This window comes from Anabas testudineus, chromosome 18 (genome assembly GCF_900324465.2).
Source record: "Anabas testudineus chromosome 18, fAnaTes1.2, whole genome shotgun sequence".
Classification (NCBI taxonomy): Eukaryota; Metazoa; Chordata; class Actinopteri; order Anabantiformes; family Anabantidae; genus Anabas; species Anabas testudineus.
Window position 1 is genome coordinate 4473515 of NC_046627.1, and position 22251 is coordinate 4495765.

A 22251-nucleotide genomic window follows, 5' to 3' on the forward strand; every position below is an offset into this window, starting at 1 on the left:
TTTTTCTGGGGTTCACTGCCTCAGTGTCCTCCTCACCTCATGCTCCTGGAAAGAGAGAAGTGCAGTGTTGGAGTTGTTGTGGGGCAGTGTGTGCAGGTGTCTGGCGGCCTTAAAGTGATCAAAGTAGCTGTTTAGCTCCTCTGCTGCTGCTGACCGTGTTTGTTTGTCAGTGAGGTGGTCCTGCAGTTGGACCCTCTGGGAGAATTATTACAGATGAAACAACAACAAGTAGTTAGTACATTAAAGTACATCATTTATCAAATTATTAGTATCACGTCTCATTCTATCCATTCATATGATGAGATACTTGTACTTTACTTGAAGGTACTTTTACTCCACTACAGAGGAAAATATTGTACTTTTTAATTTACTACATTTATTTCACAGCTACTTTGCAGATTGTTCATAGAAACTCTGATCAGCTGATCTGTGATGTATTAGTACACATTCACCACCTGTCAGTACATGAAGTGAACTTTACCTTTACCTGCTGCAACATTAGTGATGTTTACACAGTAATACACATTAAAATCAGTCAAATCAGTGCAGTACTTTTACTTCTTTGTGTATTTTTGATGTGTCAATGGTGAGTTGTGGAGAGACAGACAGGAAACATGGGAAGAGAAATAGGTGGTACTTTTACTGCAGTACTTTTTCAGCATGTACTCTTACTTGAGTACAGAGTCTGTGTACTTGTACTTTAATTTCTGAACAGGAATATCAGTGTTTCCATGAATTCAGATACAAAGAGAATTGATCCAGTATCAGCAGTGTGACCCCCCACCTCCTCAAATCTCTATTTAACCCTTGATATAATAAAAGCTGCAGTAACTTTCAAAGTTCTTCTTTCACATCACTTCACTGTTTCTGTTCAGTAAAGAAGAAACACGTCTTTGAGCTCACGTCTCTTACTGAACGTCGTCATTCTGCGTTTCACACATGTGGGAACTTGAATGTGGGATTTCATGTTGTCACTGAACTAAGGGACTGAGTTCCAGGTTTGTACAAGGAAAATCATCTGTGCTGCTGCACTGTAGCTGTTGCTGCTGTGGTTTCCCAAAGTAGATTTTCATGTGTGTTTCTGTTCAGGACTCACATAAATGAACCCCCACCCCCCCTCTGCAAACACAGCACATGTGAACAGGAATCATTAGAGTAGATTGTTGTACAGCAAACTGCTGATTCTCAGTCATTTCCAGACCTACAGTGTAGTAAGTCTGTTTGTAGAAACTCTATTTAGACTTTGATTTGACTGAGGCACAGAGGAAGTTTACTGTACATGCAGTTTTTAAAGTATCTCCATGATTTTCTCAGATAACACAGATGATCAGATTCTTTTTCTGTGTTTATCTCTAAATGTTGTTTAGTGGTGGAAAAGTTAGTGAAGTATCAGCATCAGTCCAAATGACTGAGTGAGTGTAAATGTTGGTCCATCATCCTGTGTGTGCTGAGCTGCAGCTTCATGCCTCCATCTAGTGGACTGATAGTAGAAGTAGAGCAGCTGATGGCAGCTTCCTCTGCCTCCCACTGCTGTCTGACTGCATTCAAGTGACACTGATATGAAAGAGGAAAGAAGAGCCAATCAGTGGAGGAGCAGCTGATCTTTGTCCAGGAGAAATGATGGAAAGGAGGATTTCAGTTTTCACTGCACATCAATGATTTGTGTTTCCTCTCCACATGAAGGTAGAAAGTGTGTGTGAGCTGATGTGGATGTGGATTCAGCAGCATGGATCAGTGTGAGGACAGAGAGGAGGGAGTCCCTCCCTCTAAAACCACTCTGTGTGGGGACCATGAGAGCCAGACCAAAGCTCAGAGGTGAGATGAGGATCTCCTACTGTCCATGACTCTTCTCCATGTCAGAGCTCAGCACTCTAATCAATGCTCCATCATTATTCACACTCAAAGCTCTGTGTGTGTTGTGTTGCAGACCAGTGCAGCAGAGACCAGACTGTACTGGACCTGAACCCAGCTGTGTGTCTTTGAAGAGAGTCCAGTCTTTTATTCACCTCATTGATTTTCCAGGACAACAACCCCCTCCTGTTCCCAGGTGAGCTGTAAATAACATGACAATGTCAGTGACTGATGTTTCAACAGTTGTTTCTCCAGAGAAGTTTGATTCAAGGTTCATTTGATTAATTTCTGTTGTCGTATATGAAAACTGAGCAGTATAACCAGTTCTGAACTGTGACCTCTGCTTCATAGTTTGTCTTGTCTCTCTGACTGTTGGATCCTCTGTTGTTGTCTGAAGACTGTTTGGGTGGAAACCAGTGGTTTTCCTGATGCTAACAGATGCTAAAAGCTAACCAATACTAACCCTGGTCACACTGAGCTCCTCCATCAAACCAACACTGAAACAAGTGACTACAGAGGTAGAAACTTGTCAGTGAGAACAGCTAGACTGGGATCAGCTGGGTCCTGTTCCAGTAACAGAGACAACTTTAACTGGACATTATTGCCTTTGGAGCTAAGTTGCTGCAGCTTCTCTGCAACACATTAAAATGTGTTTTCAGAACTGTGTGAAGCTTAGGAAACATGGGACACTGATGTATGAAGAATCTTTTGTCATGTTGTGATTGGTCGCTGCACTGATCGATCGTTATAGTCATAGTTATTGATCAAAGTGGAGATGATGTTATCGTTCAGAGTGATTTAAAAACTAGATTAAATATAGTCTGAATAATGGGAACAGTTTTAACAACATTTCAGTTACTCTGTTAAAGTTGTCTACATGTTGAAGCATAGTTCTATAAAAATAGTTACTGTTTACCAAGACTGTTAAACACTCAACTCTTTGTTGCCTGCAGATCACCAGAATTCTTGTTAGTGCGTCAGAACATGACATTGTGGAGCAATGTCAGTGTTGGTGCAAACACAGCTCTTATGTTATCTGGAAATAGAGTCATGGGAACTGGACTTCCTTCTTGTTGTTGTCTAGTTTCCATGACTCAACTTCCAGATAACTTCACCTGGATGACTGAGAATCTTCACTGACAGCTTTTATTTGATTTTTCTCAGCGGTGGTCTCAGCTGTTTTTTTGGCTCAAGGGTGCCACTCATTACTCCCAAAAACTTGGGAGTAATGAGTCCTCTCAGTGAGTGATTCGTTCATTTCCAGTTCATTGCTGTACCTTCTCTTCCACATGGCAGCAGCTGCATAAGCTCAGTCAGCAGGACAGGAAACAGAAATGATTCATTCACGACTCACTCAACTGTGAGTCTGTACTCAGGTCCTCGTTCATTTGTCACGTGACAACAGGCCGCTCAGGCTCTGTGTCAGCAGCACTACAGTCCGTTCACGAGTCGTTCATACGGATCATTACCGATTCGTTCTTTCGTTCATTTGTCAAGTGACAGCTGTAGCTCCGCTACGGAGCTGTAGACTGAGAAACAAGGAAATGAATGATGTCTGATATCTGACGGTCATTTATTGTCACCTGACGCCCGACAGACATTATTTATTCATGGAATCATAATTAATTAGTGGTCTTTGCTAACAGATGCTAACAGCTAATCAGCGCTAACCCTGGTCACACTGGACTCCTCCATAAAACTAACACTGAACCGTGTGACCACAGATTAGAGTGAGTTTTATAAAGAACAGGTTTTGTGTCAGAGGAAACTGAGATTCCATATCAGGGTGCATCAAGTCAGACTTCAGGGTTTGTTAAAACAGTTTTCTGAATAATGCTCCTTCTCTGAAACCCAGACTGAACTATAATAGAGACTCTGAGCACTCTAAAATCTCCATAAAACCACTCTGTGTGGGGACCATGAGAGCCAGACCAAAGCTCAGAGGTGAGATGACTGAGACCATCGGACTGATTCTGTCTCCAAGTCTCATCTAGAATTGAATATTTCATCAGGACATTTTTACTATTCTTCTGATTCTCTATGTCATTTATGAAGGAAACTTTGACTGAATATGTGAGCGTCACCAAAGTTGTTTTTGTATCAGGTCCCATCAAAGACCAGAATCTCCTGGACCAGGACCTGAACCCAGCTGTGTGTCCTTCAAGAGCAACTGGTCAAAAGATATTGATATTAATTTTAAACATCAACCTTCATCAGACACAGAGTAAGTTGTTGTTGTGAGTTTAAAATCAGTCTGAACAATATGATGTAAACGTTCTCTGATGATAAATTGTTGTGTTCTTTGGATTTCTGGATATTTCTGATGTGAGTAAGTTGATTTCTGTTTGAACTGTTGATTTGAAGGAGAAGCTTTCTTCACTATTCTTCCAGCAAAAACTCTGATCATCGATCAAATCTCCATCCAGCCAGTAGCTAAACCACTGATCCTGTAGAGGGTCTCAGGGGGCTGCTCCTCTTCTAATGAAGTGCTGACTTGCAGGCAGACGTCAAAGGAAGTAGCTGAACACCACAAATGTTGAACTCTGATCAAATCTTTGTGATTGAAGTTCTCCAAATGAAGATTTTGGAACAAATGTCTCAAAGAATCTTGACTTCTTCACTTCCTGTTGGAAGACTTTTGTTCTAATGTTGTTGAAGTCAGTGTAGAGGACTGTTTGTCCCCAGTGTCAGTACCAGAGCTGACGTTTGAAGATTCATTTAGGATCCACCAACTAATGAAGGAATGAAGTTGTTCAAATGTGAATTAGTCAAAGTGTGTGAGCAGCAGCACTCTGCCTCATACTCACACAGTTCAACATATTCAGACTGGGAGCTGCCCAGTACAACCAGTGTGATCCAAGCAGACTCTGTCTCTAGATGCCTTGTTTCAACACTTGAGCATTGTTCAGTGAGGGAGGCAGAGATATCTGTTGTTCAGAGCTGCTGAGAATAAACCAAAGTGACTGGTGACAGTAAAGCTTCACCACTACAGGGAGTCTCTGATTCACTGTTCACATCACATCTCTCTTCATGGACCTTTACCTTGTGTGTGTCTCTGTGTGGACAGACATACTGTGAGCTCATTCTGGATGATTCCTCCACAGAGTGAACCAGGAGAGCTCAGAGGTTCCCAGCGGTCAGTCTGCTCAGCAGCATCCAACACAGCTGGACTCCATATTTCTGGTCTGTACATGTCCAACTACTACTTTTCCATCTGTTGTGTTCCCAATAATCTCCATGCTGCACTTTTTAGACCAGTGGATTGTCAGTCTGTCCAACATGGATCTGATGTTTGGCTCCATGATTTGAGTTGGATTGTGTCATTCATATAGTTTCTGTTCCAGCTGCTGGAGGAGAACATTGTCACTTTTGTGAAGAACGAGCTGAAGAAGATCGAGAAGGTTCTGAGTCCAGATTACCCACAATGCTTAGAGAGTAAGAGGGAGGATGAGGAGGTGTTGGGTAGTGAGGATGAAGAGCAGAGGAGGAGCAGCAGAGAGGCATTTCTGAAGATCACACTGAACTTCCTGAGGAGAATGAAGCAGGAGGAGCTGGCTGACTGTCTGCAGAGCAGTAAGAGGATTTCTCTAAACATTTAACATCATGGACAAATGAGACGTTTACTGAGAGCTGAAGATGTGGAGTGTTAATATGTTGAAATGTGAATCATTTAGGGTCATGAAACTGTCAAACTGTGTTTTCATTAGAAATGATAGCGATCATTTTTTTGTGGTTTCATTCAGGAACTCCTGCTGCAGTTTGTCAGCGTGAACTTAAATCTAATCTGAAGAAGAAGTTCCAGTGTGTGTTTGAGGGGATTGCTAAAGCAGGAAACCCAACCCTTCTGAACCAGATCTACACAGAGCTCTACATCACAGAGGGAGGGACTGGAGAGGTCAATGATAAACATGAGGTCAGACAGATTGAAACAGCATCCAGGAAACCAAACAGACCAGAAACAACCATCAGACTAGAAGACATCTTTAAAGGCTCACCTGGAAGAGAGGAACCAATCAGAACAGTGATGACAAAGGGAGTGGCTGGCATTGGGAAAACAGTCTTAACACAGAAGTTCACTCTGGACTGGGCTGAAGACAAAGCCAACCAGGACATACAGTTCACATTTCCATTGACCTTCAGAGAGCTGAATGTGCTGAAAGAGAAAAAGTTCAGCTTGGTGGAACTTGTTCATCACTTCTTTACTGAAACCAAAGAAGCAGGAATCTGCAGGTTTGAAGAGTTCCAGGTTGTGTTCATCTTGGACGGTCTGGATGAGTGTCGACTTCCTCTGGACTTCCACAACAATCAGATCCTGACTGATGTGACAGAGTCCACCTCAGTGGATGTGCTGCTGACAAACCTGATCATGGGGAACCTGCTTCCCTCTGCTCGCCTCTGGATAACCACACGACCTGCAGCATCCAATCAGATCCCTCCTCAGTGTGTTGACATGGTGACAGAGGTCAGAGGGTTCACTGACCCACAGAAAGAGGAGTACTTCAGGAAGAGGTTCAGAGATGAGGAGCAGGCCAGAAGAATCATCTCCCACATCAAGACATCACGAAGCCTCCACATCATGTGTCACATCCCAGTCTTCTGCTGGATCACTGCTACAGTTCTGGAGGATGTGTTGAAAACCAGAGAGGGAGGAGAGCTGCCCAACACCCTGACTGAGATGTACATCCACTTCCTGGTGGTTCAGTCCAAACTGAAGAACATCAAGTATGATGGAGGAGCTGAGACAGATCCACACTGGAGTCCAGAGAGCAGGAAGATGATTGAGTCTCTGGGAAAACTGGCTTTTGAGCAGCTGCAGAAAGGAAACCTGATCTTCTATGAATCAGACCTGACAGAGTGTGGCATCGATATCAGAGCAGCCTCAGTGTACTCAGGAGTGTTTACACAGATCTTTAAAGAGGAGAGAAGACTGTACCAGGACAAGGTGTTCTGCTTCATTCATCTGAGTGTTCAGGAGTTTCTGGCTGCTCTTCATGTTCATCTGACCTTCATCAACTCTGGAGTCAATCTGCTGTCTGAAGATCAGTCAACTTCTCTGAGGTCTAAACTGTTTAGACCCAAACTAAAGCTTCTCCACCAGAGTGCTGTGGACAAGGCCGTACAGAGTCCAAATGGACACCTGGACTTGTTTCTACGCCTTCTCCTCGGTCTTTCGCTGGAGACCAATCAGACTCTCCTACAATGTCTGCAGACAAAGACAAGAAGTAGATCACAGACCAATCAGGAAACAGTCCAGTACATCAAGAAGAAGATCAAAGAGACTCCCTCAGCAGAGAAAAGCATCAACCTGTTCCACTGTCTGAATGAACTGAATGATCGTTTTCTAGTGGAGGAGATCCAACAGTACCTGGACTCAGGAAGTCTCTCTACAAATAAACTCTCTCCTGCTCAGTGGTCAGCTCTGGTCTTCATCTTACTGTCATCAGAAAGCGATCTGGACGTGTTTGACCTGAAGAAATACTCTGCTTCAGAGGAGGTTCTTCTGAGGCTGCTGCCAGTGGTGAAATCTGCTAAAAAAGCTTTGTAAGTATGTGGATAGTTGAATGTCCATTAAAGTTTTGACCACAGAATCCACATTTTGACTTTAATTGACTGGGAGAGACCCAAACAGTTAAAATTCTTAATGTCAGGATTTTTGATTTACAAAACTTCCCCAATCACCACTTTATTTTTATAATATACATGTTTCACATTTTCTAGTCTGATTATATATATTTTTAATTTATTTTTAAGGTGATAATTGAAATTATCAATTATAAGTGTTGTCAACTTATATATCACTGTTTTTCAGACTGAGTGGCTGTAACCTCTCAGAGAGAAGCTGTGAAGCTCTGTCCTCAGTTCTCAGCTCCCAGTCCTCTAGTCTGAGAGAACTGGACCTGAGTAACAACGACCTGCAGGATTCAGGACTGAAGCTTCTGTCTGCTGGACTGGATAATCCACACTGTAAACTGGAAACTCTCAGGTCAGTTCACGTTTCTGTTTTAAATAACTGGAGATATTTAAAATGTCCTTAACTGCTCCCAAAGAGAGTAAACTTTGTAATGTTACAAGTTTTGAGTTGAAAAAGCATCTCATCAGTATTTTAACAACATATAAAATAATTGTACTTTCCTGTCTGATTTTATTTCACTGTGTTGTATCTTTTTAGGTCAGGGTCAACATTAAAGGTGATTACTGTCAGGGAATGGAGTCAAGAGACACAAGTAGTGCAAAGAAAAGGATTTATTATAAGCAGAGAAAACAGGAAACTAACTAGAGGGAGGTATCAAAAGAACACAGCAAGAAACTGGTGTAAACACAAAAACAACGTGACAACAAAAAACAACCTGAAGCACGGTGGGGAACAAAGTAACAACAGAAAATCACTGCACAGACGCAGTCAAGAACTCACACTGGCTGAGGTACAAAGTCTGTTATCCAAGGGCTGGTGAGTAAAGGAGAAAAGGTCTGAGAAACAGGACTGTAAGAAATCACTAGAGGGCAAGGTCCAGGGTATAACATGGGCAGGGAAGCAAGGCTGGGAACAAGGCAGGAAAATGGCTGGAGAGTTATAGTAAGAACTAACAATCTAGCAGAGAACAGAGGGCTGAAGGGAGCTTATAAAGGAGAGGGTGAATACAGTAGGAACTGATCAGTAATTAGTGCAGAGGGAATGGAAGAGTAAGTCAGTCCATGTATGAGCATAGCAGGAAGTGGCTGAGGAGAGGAGCAGCAGGAGTGGGACCAGATGAAAGAGAGAAAAACAAACTGGGCCAGCATCAGACAGGAATTGTGACAATTACAGTTTGATACAAATGTTTTCATCTTATACATCACTGTTTTTCAGACTGAGTGGCTGTAATCTCTCAAAGAGAAACTGTGAAGCTCTGTCCTCAGTTCTCAGCTCCCAGTCCTCTAGTCTGAGAGAACTGGACCTGAGTAACAACAACCTGCAGGATTCAGGAGTGAAGCTTCTGTCTGCTGGACTGGAGAATCCACAGTGTAAACTTGAAACTCTCAGGTTAGGATTCATTATCTTAAGAACATTTTAATGCAGCAGATTTGTCTAGATCCAGAGACTTTGTGTCCATGAGCATCATTGGAGACATTTAAAAAGTCCAAAACTGCTGACATTAGAGAGACCCAAGCAGATTAAACTTTCAAATGTCACAAGTTTTATGTTGCAGAAGATTCTCGTAAGTATTTTTACTATATGCATAACATTTTTTTACACTCAGAGATGTTGTTGAGGATTTTATTTTCTAATGTTGTGTTTTTGGTAAAGATAGTAGCAAAAAAACTGGTCACTTTTACTATTTTTCTGATTCTGTGCATAAATTAGTCATTATATGTGACCTGAATGCCACAAATATAAAAAATAACAATTTTTTAAAGTATCTATAAAACAAAACATTCATGATCTTTTGTGTCTTTACTGAACAGACATGTAGCTCTAAACTACACCTCCATTGTTTATTTTATCTATTGGACTCCAGGTTTGCTAGCACCTGATTATAATTGATGTTGTGACATCAGACAGAGACTGACTTTTTCCACAATCACTTTGTATGTATGATGGTTGTCTTCAACAAAGACATGAAAGATCAGGACTCTTCAGGTGTTTTATCAACTTAGAAATATTGTGTTTATTCATATTTGTAACTTTGGTGAAGATCAGATTACATTTCATGAACAATTGATGCAAAACAGGAAATTGAAATTTGTTTTCGCTGTATGTAGCTAAATTTGCTTCAAATACAAATAGGAGTATGTGATGTTGGTTTGTACAAAAAACACCACCACCAAGTCTCCTGTGTGTTGTTTTTTGTGTCTGCAGACTGTCAGGCTGTCTGATCACAGAGGAAGGCTGTGCTTCTCTGGCCTCAGCTCTGAGCTCCAACCCCTCCCATCTGAGAGAGCTGGACCTGAGCTACAATCATCCAGGAGACACAGGGGTGAAGCTGCTGTCTGCTGGACTGGAGGATCCACACTGGACACTGGACACTCTCAGGTATGGAGAGGCCTGCTGCAGCCACAAAAAAATGGCTCATGGGGGAGAAAGTAGGGATGTTAATGATTAATGACTCTGTTTGTTTAGATGAGTAAAACAAACGCACCTCTTTGCCATGAAAGGCAGAAAAATGTGTCAGCATCAGTTTGTGTCTCACTGTGGAGTCGTGTTAATGAACACTGCAGCAGAAAGTAGTTTTGTGCTGGAAACATTTCCTCTCAGATGATGACAAATCTTCACTGAAGCACTTTACATTCAGCAAAGAAAAGAGGGGAGCTCCTGTAATACACAACAGCACCAGAAACAGAACCAGAACACACTGTGTGTATGAGAGCCATGTAATGTCCATGTGTGCATGCTGAAAGAGAATGTGCTGCTCTGACCCCCCTCCTCCTTTCAGGGTGGAGCCTCGTGGAGTCCGATGGTTGAGACCAGGTCTGAGGAAGTGTAAGTGTGTTTTTAATGAGACTGATGAAAACAAAGCAGCAACATTCAACCATCTTCAAACTGTCACATCACTCATTCAAATCCCTGATGTCATGAGTCCTCATCAAACTGATGATAGATTAATAACTGCAGCTGGATTGTGTCTTGTTCTCTCCATCAGATTTCTGTCAACTCACCATCGACACAAACACAGTGAACAGAAAACTACGACTGTCTGACAACAACAGGAAGGTGACACGTGGTGGAGGATCAGTCATATCCGGATCATCCAGACAGATTTGACCAGTGTCATCAGCTGCTGTGTACTAATGGTCTGACTGGTCGCTGTTACTGGGAGGGTGAGTGGAGTGGAGGGGTTTATGTATCAGTGAGTTACAGAGGAATCAGAAGGAGAGGACACAGTGAAAAATGTGGGTTTGGATACAACGATCAGTCCTGGAGTCTGAACTGCTCTAATGGTGGTGGTTACTCTGTCTGTCACAATAACACATCAACATCCATCTCCTCCTCTGTCTCTCACAGAGTATCAGTGTATGTGGACTGTCCTGCTGGGACTCTGTCCTTCTACAGAGTCTCCTCTGACAAACTGATCCACCTCCACACCTTTAACACCACATTCACTGAACCTGTTTATCCTGGGTTTGGGTTTGGGTTCTGGTCTGGTTCCTCAGTGTCTCTGTGTTCAGTGTAGTACTGAGAGTGTCGTCCTGTCAGAGAAACGTCGTCTCTGTTGAACAAATAGTTCAGTCTGTACATGTCTGTCTCTGTCACTCACACACACACGTTTTCAGATTCATGGATTTGTTGGGTCCAAAATTACCACAACACGTTTCATACACTAAGAAATGGAGACAATAAAGCACAACAAGGACACTTGGCCTTTTTACTTGCAAGGGGAGCCGGCCTGAGGTCTTAGCATCATAAATGCTTCACCCAGGATTTCCTATCTCCAACTCCGTCCGTTCCCCCTTTGTGCAAGCTTTTTATTACAAATGAGACACACCCTGAAGTCACAGATGTGGGCTGGTATGGTTAAAGGATGATCATTTTACAAGGAGAAAGAACTCCATGTAAGGATAAAACACTGCTCATAGGTGTATAGCAACAAGAACTGGTCAACTCTGAGAATGCTGAGCTTTTTCTGACGTGTCCTGTTTTATGTCTGTGTGCAGAGTGCAGCATCAGCAGAGTATAACATGTTCCTGTTGCTGACAGGATTAAACATCAAAAACAAATATCCTTCATAATGACAAGAAGTAAGAAACAATAATTAAACAAAAATGTAATAAGAGAATTAGATAATTATCAGTGAGTAAATCATTTTTACTTTAACACATTCTGCAGGACCCATCACACCCTGAACATTTTCTGTTTGAACTGCTGCCTTCAGGCAGAAGATACAGGACAATTAAAACAAGGACAAGCAGATTAAAAAACAGCTTTTATCCAAGAGCCATCGTTGCCTTAAACGCTGATAAAGTTTTAAAATTTGAATGACAGATGGTTTAATTTATTAAGGGAAACGTGCAATAGCTGGATGTGAATGCAAGTGTGTCTATGTGTAACTAAGTGGAGTTTTATATTTTTCCTTATTTTGCAGTTTTTAGTTTTTATTTATTTCTGACCATTTTATCTTACCGAAATGATTGCATTTTAATTTTGTTGTACAACGTGCAATGACAATAAAAGTTATTCTATTCTATTTTATCTGGAGAACTGCAGACTGATCTGCCTGATTTCTCTACTTAAAGGCTTCTGTCAGTTCAGGGCCGTTGTTGATCGACTGTTTCTCACCTCCCTCACTGGATGTTGTTGTTGTTTGTTCTAGATTTGACATTGATTCAAGATCAGTTCTGTTGTTGTTCACTGTTGATGTCAGTTTGACTCTGTGACCTTTGGTACATCAATAAAGTGTCGTCTTATCTTATCTCACCTTTTGACTGTCTTGATTTTTACTCTCCTGCACCTCCTTCATTGTTCTCAGGAGATTAGTTTTTTCTGTTGTTCATCTATTGTTCTAACACTAAACTGCACAGACGTGAGTTTGACTATTGTTGAACTGAAATGAACTAATAATGGTGGAAAAAAATCCACTTCAAAAGTAAACTTTGATATACATGGTTTTACTGGATGAGAAGAAACTGTCATTTTAAAAGTAGGTTGTCACACAAAGGCAGCGTAGTACAAGGTAGAAAACTGTGTTTCCAAGCATTTGAAATAATTCAAATAGTTCAATAAACTGCAAGAGCCTGTAGAGATCTGTAGTGAAGTACAAATTGTTGAGTAAATGTACCTAGTTCCATGTTCCACATCAGAAATTAACAGCTCCTTTCTTCCCATATTCCACCAGTGTAAATGATCAGTGACTCATCCTTCTGGTAGAACAGCTCGTTTCTCACCAGCTCTGTCCTGTCCCAGTTTTTACATTTAAATATGGAGGTTAATTAGTTCTAAACATGTACAAGGAGCTGAGAAAAGTCCTGAAAAACAAACATCAGAGAATATGAGAGACGTCCACTGGCTGATAAGTGTGGACAGACTTCCTGTCAGAGCAGTAGTTTCATGGAGCTGTTAGGTAACAACTAAACAGTGTCCCATGATCTACTGCAACCAAGATGAGACACAGCAACAGCTCCAGAATCACCATAGTCACAATAAAATGATGGAAAACCAGATGTATGATGGTCATAAATCAAAGAGTAATAGACAGTAAGACGGTCTGCAGACAAGTAAGAAGAAGAACAACAGCTGTCCTGGTGCTTATTGGACATTTGACTGCTCCCCCTGCACTTTGAGCCAATTTTCTTCTTGTTCTGATGATAAATCTTCTTGTTGCTCTTCCTGTTGTCGTTGTTCAGATGATTCTTCATATTGTTGTTGCTTGTTGTTGGTGCTGTTCAGGGGAATTGTTCCAAAGTGTGGATGAAGCTTCATTTGCTCCACTACGCAATCAAGTGGACGATCAGTGGGAAACAGGCAGTGACTCTAACCACAGCATGGCTTTGGAGTGTGAAGCTGGGAACGGAACAAATCAATGTTTGGGAGTTGGACAACAACGAGTCTGTCTTTAGACAGAGACAATGTCGGGGTCAAAAGGGGAAATGGAAACACGGTGGGGAGAGGGTTGTGAAGTGACTGTGCTCCTGGAAGATTTCTTCCTTTGGATTTCAAGACACTTTTCCACAGTGCTGCTCCTCAGCCGGTTTCTTCTGGTTCTTATTCTCCAATTAGAACCGTCTCCTCCTGTAAGTTACATTTCAAACAATAATCAACTTGATGGAATGAATCAATGGTGGAGTTGGAGGAAACTTTGTCAGAACTTGTTCTTGTCCTTCACTTCTCATTGAACTGTGCTGTTTGTTGAATTTGCATGATGCTCATATAAATACACCGTCACAGCGAGTCGGACTTGATCCGTTGAAGCAGCTCCAGAGGAACCAAAATGCTGGATCCCGTGAAAGGTTGGATTGTTCTCCAGACTATTGTAGCACACACGGGGTGGCTGTGGCTCAATAGGTAGAGCAGTTGACTGCCAATGTTCAATTCCCAGCTGCCACGTCACAAGATACTGGGCAAGATACTGAACCCCTAGTTGCCCCTGGTGAGTCAGGTCAGCTGCATAGCAGCTCTGCCATCGGTGTGTGAATGTGTGTGTGCTTGTGTGTGTGAATGGGTGAATGAGATGCAGTGTAAAGCGCTTTGAGTACCAGTTAGGTAGAAAAGCGCAGACCATTTACCATTCACTTGGTGATTAGTGGTTTATTTGTCTACAGTGATTCTGTTGCAGTTCACACATATCAGTGTTTCTAATAAGTCACTGTATGTTTTCTATGACTATACCGACCTGTTATTTAATCATCAATCACATTATATGAAACAAAGAAAGTTAAATCTGTTCCAGTGACGTCTTGTGATAAAAATATATCTCACCTCTGATTCCTGCTGTTCTGACAGTGCTGTTTGAATAAGGGGAGAACTGTTAATAATGAATCCAGTAAGAAGCCATAACAGACAATAAAATGTCAAAGTTGATCCAGTTTTCACATTTTTCAAGTATTTAGTTATTTGTACAGCGAATAAAATAAGTATTGAACACGTCTCCATTTGTCTCAGTAAATATATTAATAAAAGTGCTTTTTACAGGAGATTTTCACCAGATGCTGGTAACAACCCATGTAATCCACACATGAAAAGACATCAAACCATATATGTCTAAAGATGAAGTTCTGTACAATAATGTGAGTTGACAGTAGAAATAAGTATTGAACACACTTAGTGGAATTTATTTAACACTTTGTACAAAAACCTTTGATGTAATTTCAGCCTCAAGACTCCTCCTGTATGGAGAAACTAGTCGAGTGTGTTGCTCGGTGTGATTTTGGTCCATTCTTCACACAAACAGTCTTCAAATCTTCTCTAAACTCTGATCTTTAGTTCTTTCCAGACATTTCAGTTGGACTCTAATCAGGTGATTGTCTGGGCTGGGCCACTCCAGCAGCTTTACTTTCTCTCTCTGAACCCAGTTGAGAGTGTCCTTGACTGTGTGTTTGGGTTTTTACCAACATCTGGTGAAGATTTCATGTGAAAAGCACTTTTAGTTTTATATTTAAAGAAAAGAATGACAAAGTGCTTAATACTTATTTTACCCTCTGTATCTGTATCGGCCCATATTACAGCTTGTTCTTATTTATGTATTTATTTCATCATTCATTCATTTGCCAGTTGTCCTCTGGTCCCACATTGTGTGAACTACGGTCTGAAATCAAGTTCAATCTGTTCACTCAAGTTGGATATTGGTCAGCACCTCCTCAGTCAGTCATGATTAAAAATAGTAAATGGTATTTATTTATTCAGTTTATGGCTCTAGACGTGATCTTGTGTGAAAAATAAATCCTGTTTCCACCTGGTTTTGAACTGGAGACCTTTCACATGTGATGTAAATGTGATAAACACAACACTACAGAATCCACATGAGATGTCAGGTTTAGGAACATTTAATTATCAACTGTGCACGAAGAGGCTTCACGACTTTCACAGTCCAGATAAAATGACAGTTGTGTAAAGAGCTTTCATGATAAATAAACTAATTTAATGAAGTTTTTGATGGAACCACGTAAAAAACTGAAAAACAAAAAGTAGAAGGTAAAATTCATCATTCAACAATAAAGTAAACTGGAACAAAATGTGTGTAGGTGTCAGGATTTGTCTGTTAGGTCTAGTTTAGCACATCACTAACTGTTACATGGAGAAACTATTGATCAGTATCTTAATAGAACCTGGAACAGTTCTTCATTAAAACTATATACAAACTAATTAAAGAGAATGTAAATTGAGGCATATTAGACTATAAACATGGCTCCATCTGAGATTCTGGTCCAATAATAAAGATGTAAGTGATAAAATAAGGTGTGAAAACCCTGAAAAGGTCCAGTGTGGCTGATTCCAGTGAACAGACTCCCTCTGAGAGCGCTGGTCCAGTGGAGCTGTTTCTTCCAAACTAACAAATGTCTGGTGACAGGTTGTGATGAGGACGAGACAGCACCTGCTGCTGGACTGTTACCGCTCTAGACAGGTGAGAGACCAACTGAACAGGGAGGGTTTTAATATCCAACTAAATGTGAAATCTGGAATATACGCTCTCTGCCAAGAACCTGTGTCCCATGAAGAAGGAAACCTTTTCTATTTCATCATTAGCATCACTAACGTCCACATCTGGAAGACAAGCGCAAAAATGGTGTTGGAACAGAACATGATCTGCAGCAAGTCCAGTTTCCAGCAAACAACATTTGTGGGAGAACAGTTTGATAACGACCTCCTCCTCTGTTCTTTATCTGTCTGTTAACTATCAAGTGAGTCCTGTTCAATGGGACTTGTTTGGTCTGTTTGAATTATTACATGGCTGCAAATCTTTCCAGTTGATCCTTGTTATTATTGATACAAATATTTATTGGTGTTGAAATATTACAAATGTGCATTTTATTCACAGACTAAAGAATATGTCAAACGATGATGATTGATGAGCCGACAGTTTAGTAAGTTCATCTAATCACTGTGGCATCTGAATCTTTAGAAAGAAATTAAAAAAGAAACGTTTCTCATTCATTGGTTGTTCTGCTTCTTATATCGACTGATGTAAAACCCTCTCTGACTACAACATGGGCTGCAAATGGACAGTTGAGCTGTTTCTCATTCCCAGTGGTGAAATCTCAAGTCACATTTTAATGCATTGTGTACTTTTACTTTTATTAGTAGCTACATGTTCCTGATTACACTTAAATAGAGTACTTCTACTCTGAGTCTGATACTTTTTTATTTATCTGCTGCTATTTACAGGTCAGATACTGGATCAGGGAGGCACCACAGTGATGAATTCATGAATTAAATATTGATTGTTCATGCTAATAAGGTCAAATGTATTTATTCCCTCTGAAGACTTATTGTGCTCATGATGTAAACAGGAAAGACAACAATTCAAATCAATACACACAATAAACATGCACAACAACACAGCTGAGCCTCATCGTCACATCACTAGTCACAAGTCTCTTTGGATAAAAGCGTCTGATAAATGACTAAATAGAAATCAAAGAACAAATTCTGATATTAAAACAGGTACTTCCCAGGTACCAGGTTTGACTTTGGCGACATCTGCTGGAGAAATGTGTTTTAAATTAGATCAAATGTGACTGAATGTTATTTCTATAGAAGACATTTGTGTTGAGACAAGTTCCACAGCTGGACCTTCTACCTCAGGTGTTAAACACACACAGGGACAGTTCAATGAGTTCTGACCCAGTAGTATGTCCTCATATTCTGGACCTTCAGTGATAATAATGATGTGTTACGAGTTTAATGTTCCAGTTCTGCAGTGTGTAGTTCCGGTGCTTTTATTTTGATAGTTTCAGTGTGACACTGACTAAAGCAGTAGTTTTTCCTAAATGACTGAGCCTCTGTGTTATTTCCTGAGGTTCCTGCAGTTCCATGTTTAAAGAACAGCTTTGTTTTTAAAGCTCTGTCCCAGCCTGTGTTTTTTCTACTTGTTTTACTACATTTGACATTTTGAGACAGATCAAAAATTAAATGGAGATCTTGGGTTTCTATTGACTGGTTCCTGTTGGACTGGGACAAAGTCCTTTAGATCATGACACCTGCAGGCTTGTGTCGCCCTCTGCTGGTGACTCAGCATCATGTCAGGAAAGAACCACATGTTACCAGAGGAGCAGCTTGATGTCTTCACTGCAGCTTCTTGTTTCCGGAACAGTTCAACTCGATCGAGCCTCGTGGTTCGAGACGGAAGAGTCGGAAAGTTTGGATTCGTTTCCACCAGTAAAACTAGAAACTCTGAATCTTCTCTGCTCATCACTAGAGGTGAGTATCTGCAAACTCCAGCACAAACAGCAGCTTCAATGCTGCTAGAAAAGTTAGAAAGTGTCCGTCTGGTTTTCAGACGAACTTCATCTCAACAGACCTTTAGTTTCACTTCCTGGAACATTTCAGTCAAATGTGTCGTTTAAAACCGTCTTTAATGGACATAGAGTTAGTGGATGGTCTCTAGTTGAACACAGAGTCGTTGTTACTGTGGAGCTCCACTTACTGAGGACTGAAGGCAGCTTTTCCTGCCTCCATCAGCCTGTGGAGGAGGCGGAGATGAGCCGCTGCTCTCCCGCTGTCTGAGCCACTAAATGCGGTCTGAGCTCGGCCGGACAGCCGCTGGAGAACAGCTCCGACTTTCTCTGTCAGTAGATCCTCACTACAGGACTCATGGGGTCAAATAATGTTCACATAGAATAGAAGAAGAAATAAAAGAAGACAGTGTTCCAGGAAGTAGTCTCTTCCTCGGTCCCAGATGTTCAGTGTTTCATGTCCACTGGACTCAGAACTGAGGTCTGTAGTTGAACCTCTGGAGAATTATTACAGATGAAACAACTCAAGTAGTTAGTACATTAAAGTACATCATGTATCAAAGTAATAGTATCAAGTTTCATTCTATAAATTCATATGATGAGATACTTGTACTTTACTTGAAGGTACTTTTACTCCACTACAGAGGAAAATATTGTACTATTTAATTTACTACATTTATTTCACAGCTACTTTGCAGATTGTTCCTAGAAACTCTGATCAGCTGATCTGTGATGTATTAGTACACATTCACCACCTGTCAGTACATGAAGTGAACTTCACCTTTACAGTACCTGCTGCAACGTTAGTGATGTTTACACAGTAATACACATTAAAATCAGTCAAATCTGTGCAGTACTTTTACTTCTTTGTGTATTTTTTCTGTATTGATGGTGAGTTGTGGAGAGACAGACAGGAAACATGGGAAGAGAAATAGGTGGTACTTTTACTGTAGTACTTTTTCAGCATGTACTTTTACACAGAGTCTGTGTACTATAATTTCTGAACAGGAATATCAGTGTTTCAATGAATTCAGATAAAGAGAGCAGCTTCATGCCTCCATCTAGTGGACTGATAGTAGAAGTAGAGCAGCTGATGGCAGCTTCCTCTGCCTCCCACTGCTGTCTGACTGCATTCAAGTGACACTGATATGAAAGAGGAAAGAAGAGCCAATCAGTGGAGGAGCAGCTGATCTTTGTCCAGGAGAAATGATGGAAAGGAGGATTTCAGTTTTCACTGCACATCAATGATTTGTGTTTCCTCTCCACATGAAGGTAGAAGGTGTGTGTGAGCTGATGTGGATGTGGATTCAGCAGCATGGATCAGTGTGAGGACAGAGAGGAGGGAGTCCCTCCCTCTAAAAAACTTCGATATGAGGACCATGAGAGCCAGACCAAAGCTCAGAGGTGAGATGACTGAGACCATCGGACTGATTCTGTCTCCAAGTCTCATCTAGAATTGAATATTTCATCAGGACATTTTTACTATTCTTCTGATTCTTTTTGTCATTTATGAAGGAAACTTTGACTGAATATGTGAGCGTCACCAAAGTTGTTTTTCTATCAGGTCCCATCAAAGACCAGAATCTCCTGGACCAGGACCTGAACCCAGCTGTGTGTCCTTCAAGAGCGACTGCTCAATGGGTGGTCTTATTGATTTTAAACATCAACCTTCATCAGACACAGAGTAAGTTGTTGTGAGTTTAAAATCAGTCTGAATAATATGATGTAAACTTTCTCTAGTGATAAATTGTTGATTTCTGGATATTTCTGATGTGCGTAAGTTAATTTCTGTTTGAACTGTTGATTTGAAGGAGAAGCTTTCTTCACTATTCTTCCAGCAAACACTCTGATCATGGATCAAATCTCCATCCAGCCAGTAGCTAAACCACTGATCCTGTAGAGCAGGGGTGGGCAATTAATTTTTATCAGGGGCCGCATGAGAAGCCTGAATTGTGTCAGAGGGCCACCAACTTTCTTTCATTGTAAAATACTTAAATTAAATATTTTGAATACCTGGTACTGATAATCAGAAGAATAAAGCACTCTGTAAATATGTATACGCTCTTCACCAGACAGATTTCTGTATTTATCTTCATGCTTGGTGGTGTAGTGGCGATTCAAATTATATTCTTTAAACACAGCAACCTGTATACCACAGACTAAGCACACTGCTTTGCCTTTAATTTCTGTAAAGAAATATTTGGAAGTCCATGTTTTGTTGAAAATACGGCATTCGTTATCAACTTTTCTTTTCTTGGGGTGTGCCGACATCTTGGGGATAACCTGGCGAACAGCATCACCTTCACTCACACACGTGTATACGCGAGTGAAGGTGCTACGTCTACGATGTGCATACGTAGCGACGTAACGCTTTTCAAAATAAAATTTCAAAATAAAAGTTAAAAATAAAAGTTAAAAAAAAAGTTACATTTATGGTGTTTATGATTGGCCTCACGCGAGCCGGACAGGGACGTACAAAGGGCCGGATGTGGCCCGCAGGCCTTAATTTGCCCAGGTCTGCTGTAGAGGGTCTCAGGGGGCTGCTCCTCTTCTAATGAAGTGCTGACTTGCAGGCAGACGTCAAAGGAAGCAGCTGAACACCACAAATGTTGAACTCTGATCAAATGTTTGTGATTGAAGTTCTCCAAATGAAGATTTTGGTACAAATGTCTTAAAGAATCTTGACTTCTTCACTTCCTGTTGGAAGACTTTAGTTCTAATGTTGTTGAAGTCAGTGTAGAGGACTGTTTGTCCCCAGTGTCAGTACCAGAGCTGACGTCTGAAGATTCATTTAGGATCCAACAACTCATGAATGAATGAAGTTGTTCAAATGTGAATTAGTCAAAGTGAATTGTGTGAGCAGCAGCACTCTGCCTCATACTCACACAGTTCAACATATTCAGACTGGGAGCTGCCCAGTACAACCAGTGTGATCCAAGCAGACTCTGTCTCTAGATGCCTTGTTCCAACACTTGAGCATTGTTCAGTGAGGGAGGCAGAGATATCTGTTGTTCAGAGCTGCTGAGACTAAACCAAAGTGACTGGTGACAGTAAAGCTTCACCACTACAGGGAGTCTTTGATTCACTGTTCACATCAAATCTGTCTTCATGGACCTTTACCTTGTGTGTGTCTCTGTGTGGACAGACATACTGTGAGCTCATTCTTGATGATTCCTCCACAGAGTGGACCAGGAGAGCTCAGAGGTTCCCAGTGGTCAGTCTGCTCAGCAGCATCCAACACAGCTGGACTCCATATTTCTGGTCTGTACATGTCCAACTACTACTTTTCCATCTGTTGTGTTCCCAATAATCTCCATGCTGAACTTTTTAGACCAGTGGATTGTCAGTCTGTCCAACATGGATCTGATGTTGGCTCCATGATTTGAGTTGGATTGTGTCATTCATATAGTTTCTCTTCCAGCTGCTGGAGGAGAACATTGTCACTTTTGTGAAGAACGAGCTGAAGAAGATCCACAAGGTTCTGAGTCCAGATTACCCACAATGCTTAGAGAGTCAGAGGGAGCATGAGGAGGTCTTGGATGGTGAGGTTGAAGAGCAGTGGAGGAGCAGCAGAGAGGCATTTGTGAAGATCACACTGAACTTCCTGAGGAGAATGAAGCAGGAGGAGCTGGCTGACTGTCTGCAGAGCAGTAAGAGGATTTCTCTAAACATTTAACATGGACAAATGAGACATTTACTGAGAGCTGAAGATGTGGAGTGTTAATATGTTGAAATGTGAATCATTTAGGGTCATGAAACTGTCAAACTGTGTTTTTATTAGAAATTATATTGATCATGTTTTTGTGGTTTCATTCAGGAACTCCTGCTGCAGTTTGTCAGAGTGAACTTAAATCTAATCTGAAGAAGAAGTTCCAGTGTGTGTTTGAGGGGATTGCTAAAGCAGGAAACCCAACCCTTCTGAACCAGATCTACACAGAGCTCTACATCACAGAGGGAGGGACTGGAGAGGTCAATGATGAACATGAGGTCAGACAGATTGAAACAGCATCCAGGAAACCAGACAGACCAGAAACAACCATCAGACAAGAAGACATCTTTAAAGGCTCACCTGGAAGAAAGGAAACAATCAGAACAGTGATGACAAAGGGAGTGGCTGGCATTGGGAAAACAGTCTTAACACAGAAGTTCACTCTGGACTGGGCTGAAGACAAAGCCAACCAGGACATACAGTTCACATTTCCATTGACTTTCAGAGAGCTGAATGTGCTGAAAGAGAAAAAGTTCAGCTTGGTGGAACTTGTTCATCACTTCTTTACTGAAACCAAAGAAGCAGGAATCTGCAGGTTTGAAGAGTTCCAGGTTGTGTTCATCTTGGACGGTCTGGATGAGTGTCGACTTCCTCTGGACTTCCACAACAATCAGATCCTGACTGATGTGACAGAGTCCACCTCAGTGGATGTGCTGCTGACAAACCTGATCAGGGGGAACCTGCTTCCCTCTGCTCGTCTCTGGATCACCACACGACCTGCAGCAGCCAATCAGATCCCTCCTGAGTGTGTTGACATGGTGACAGAGGTC

The 22251-nt window shown here is 41.3% G+C and overlaps 1 protein-coding gene across 1 annotated transcript in view; it reads left to right on the top strand.

Moving 5' to 3' along the window:
- Window positions 1-22251, top strand: part of LOC113168133 (NACHT, LRR and PYD domains-containing protein 12-like) — a 152663-nt gene that overhangs the window by 49169 nt on the left and 81243 nt on the right. Inside the window, exon 9 of the mRNA XM_033326626.1 lies at window positions 8699-8872. Within this exon, the coding sequence (XP_033182517.1) occupies window positions 8699-8872 (174 nt within the window). The remainder of the gene's footprint in view (window positions 1-8698; window positions 8873-22251) is intronic.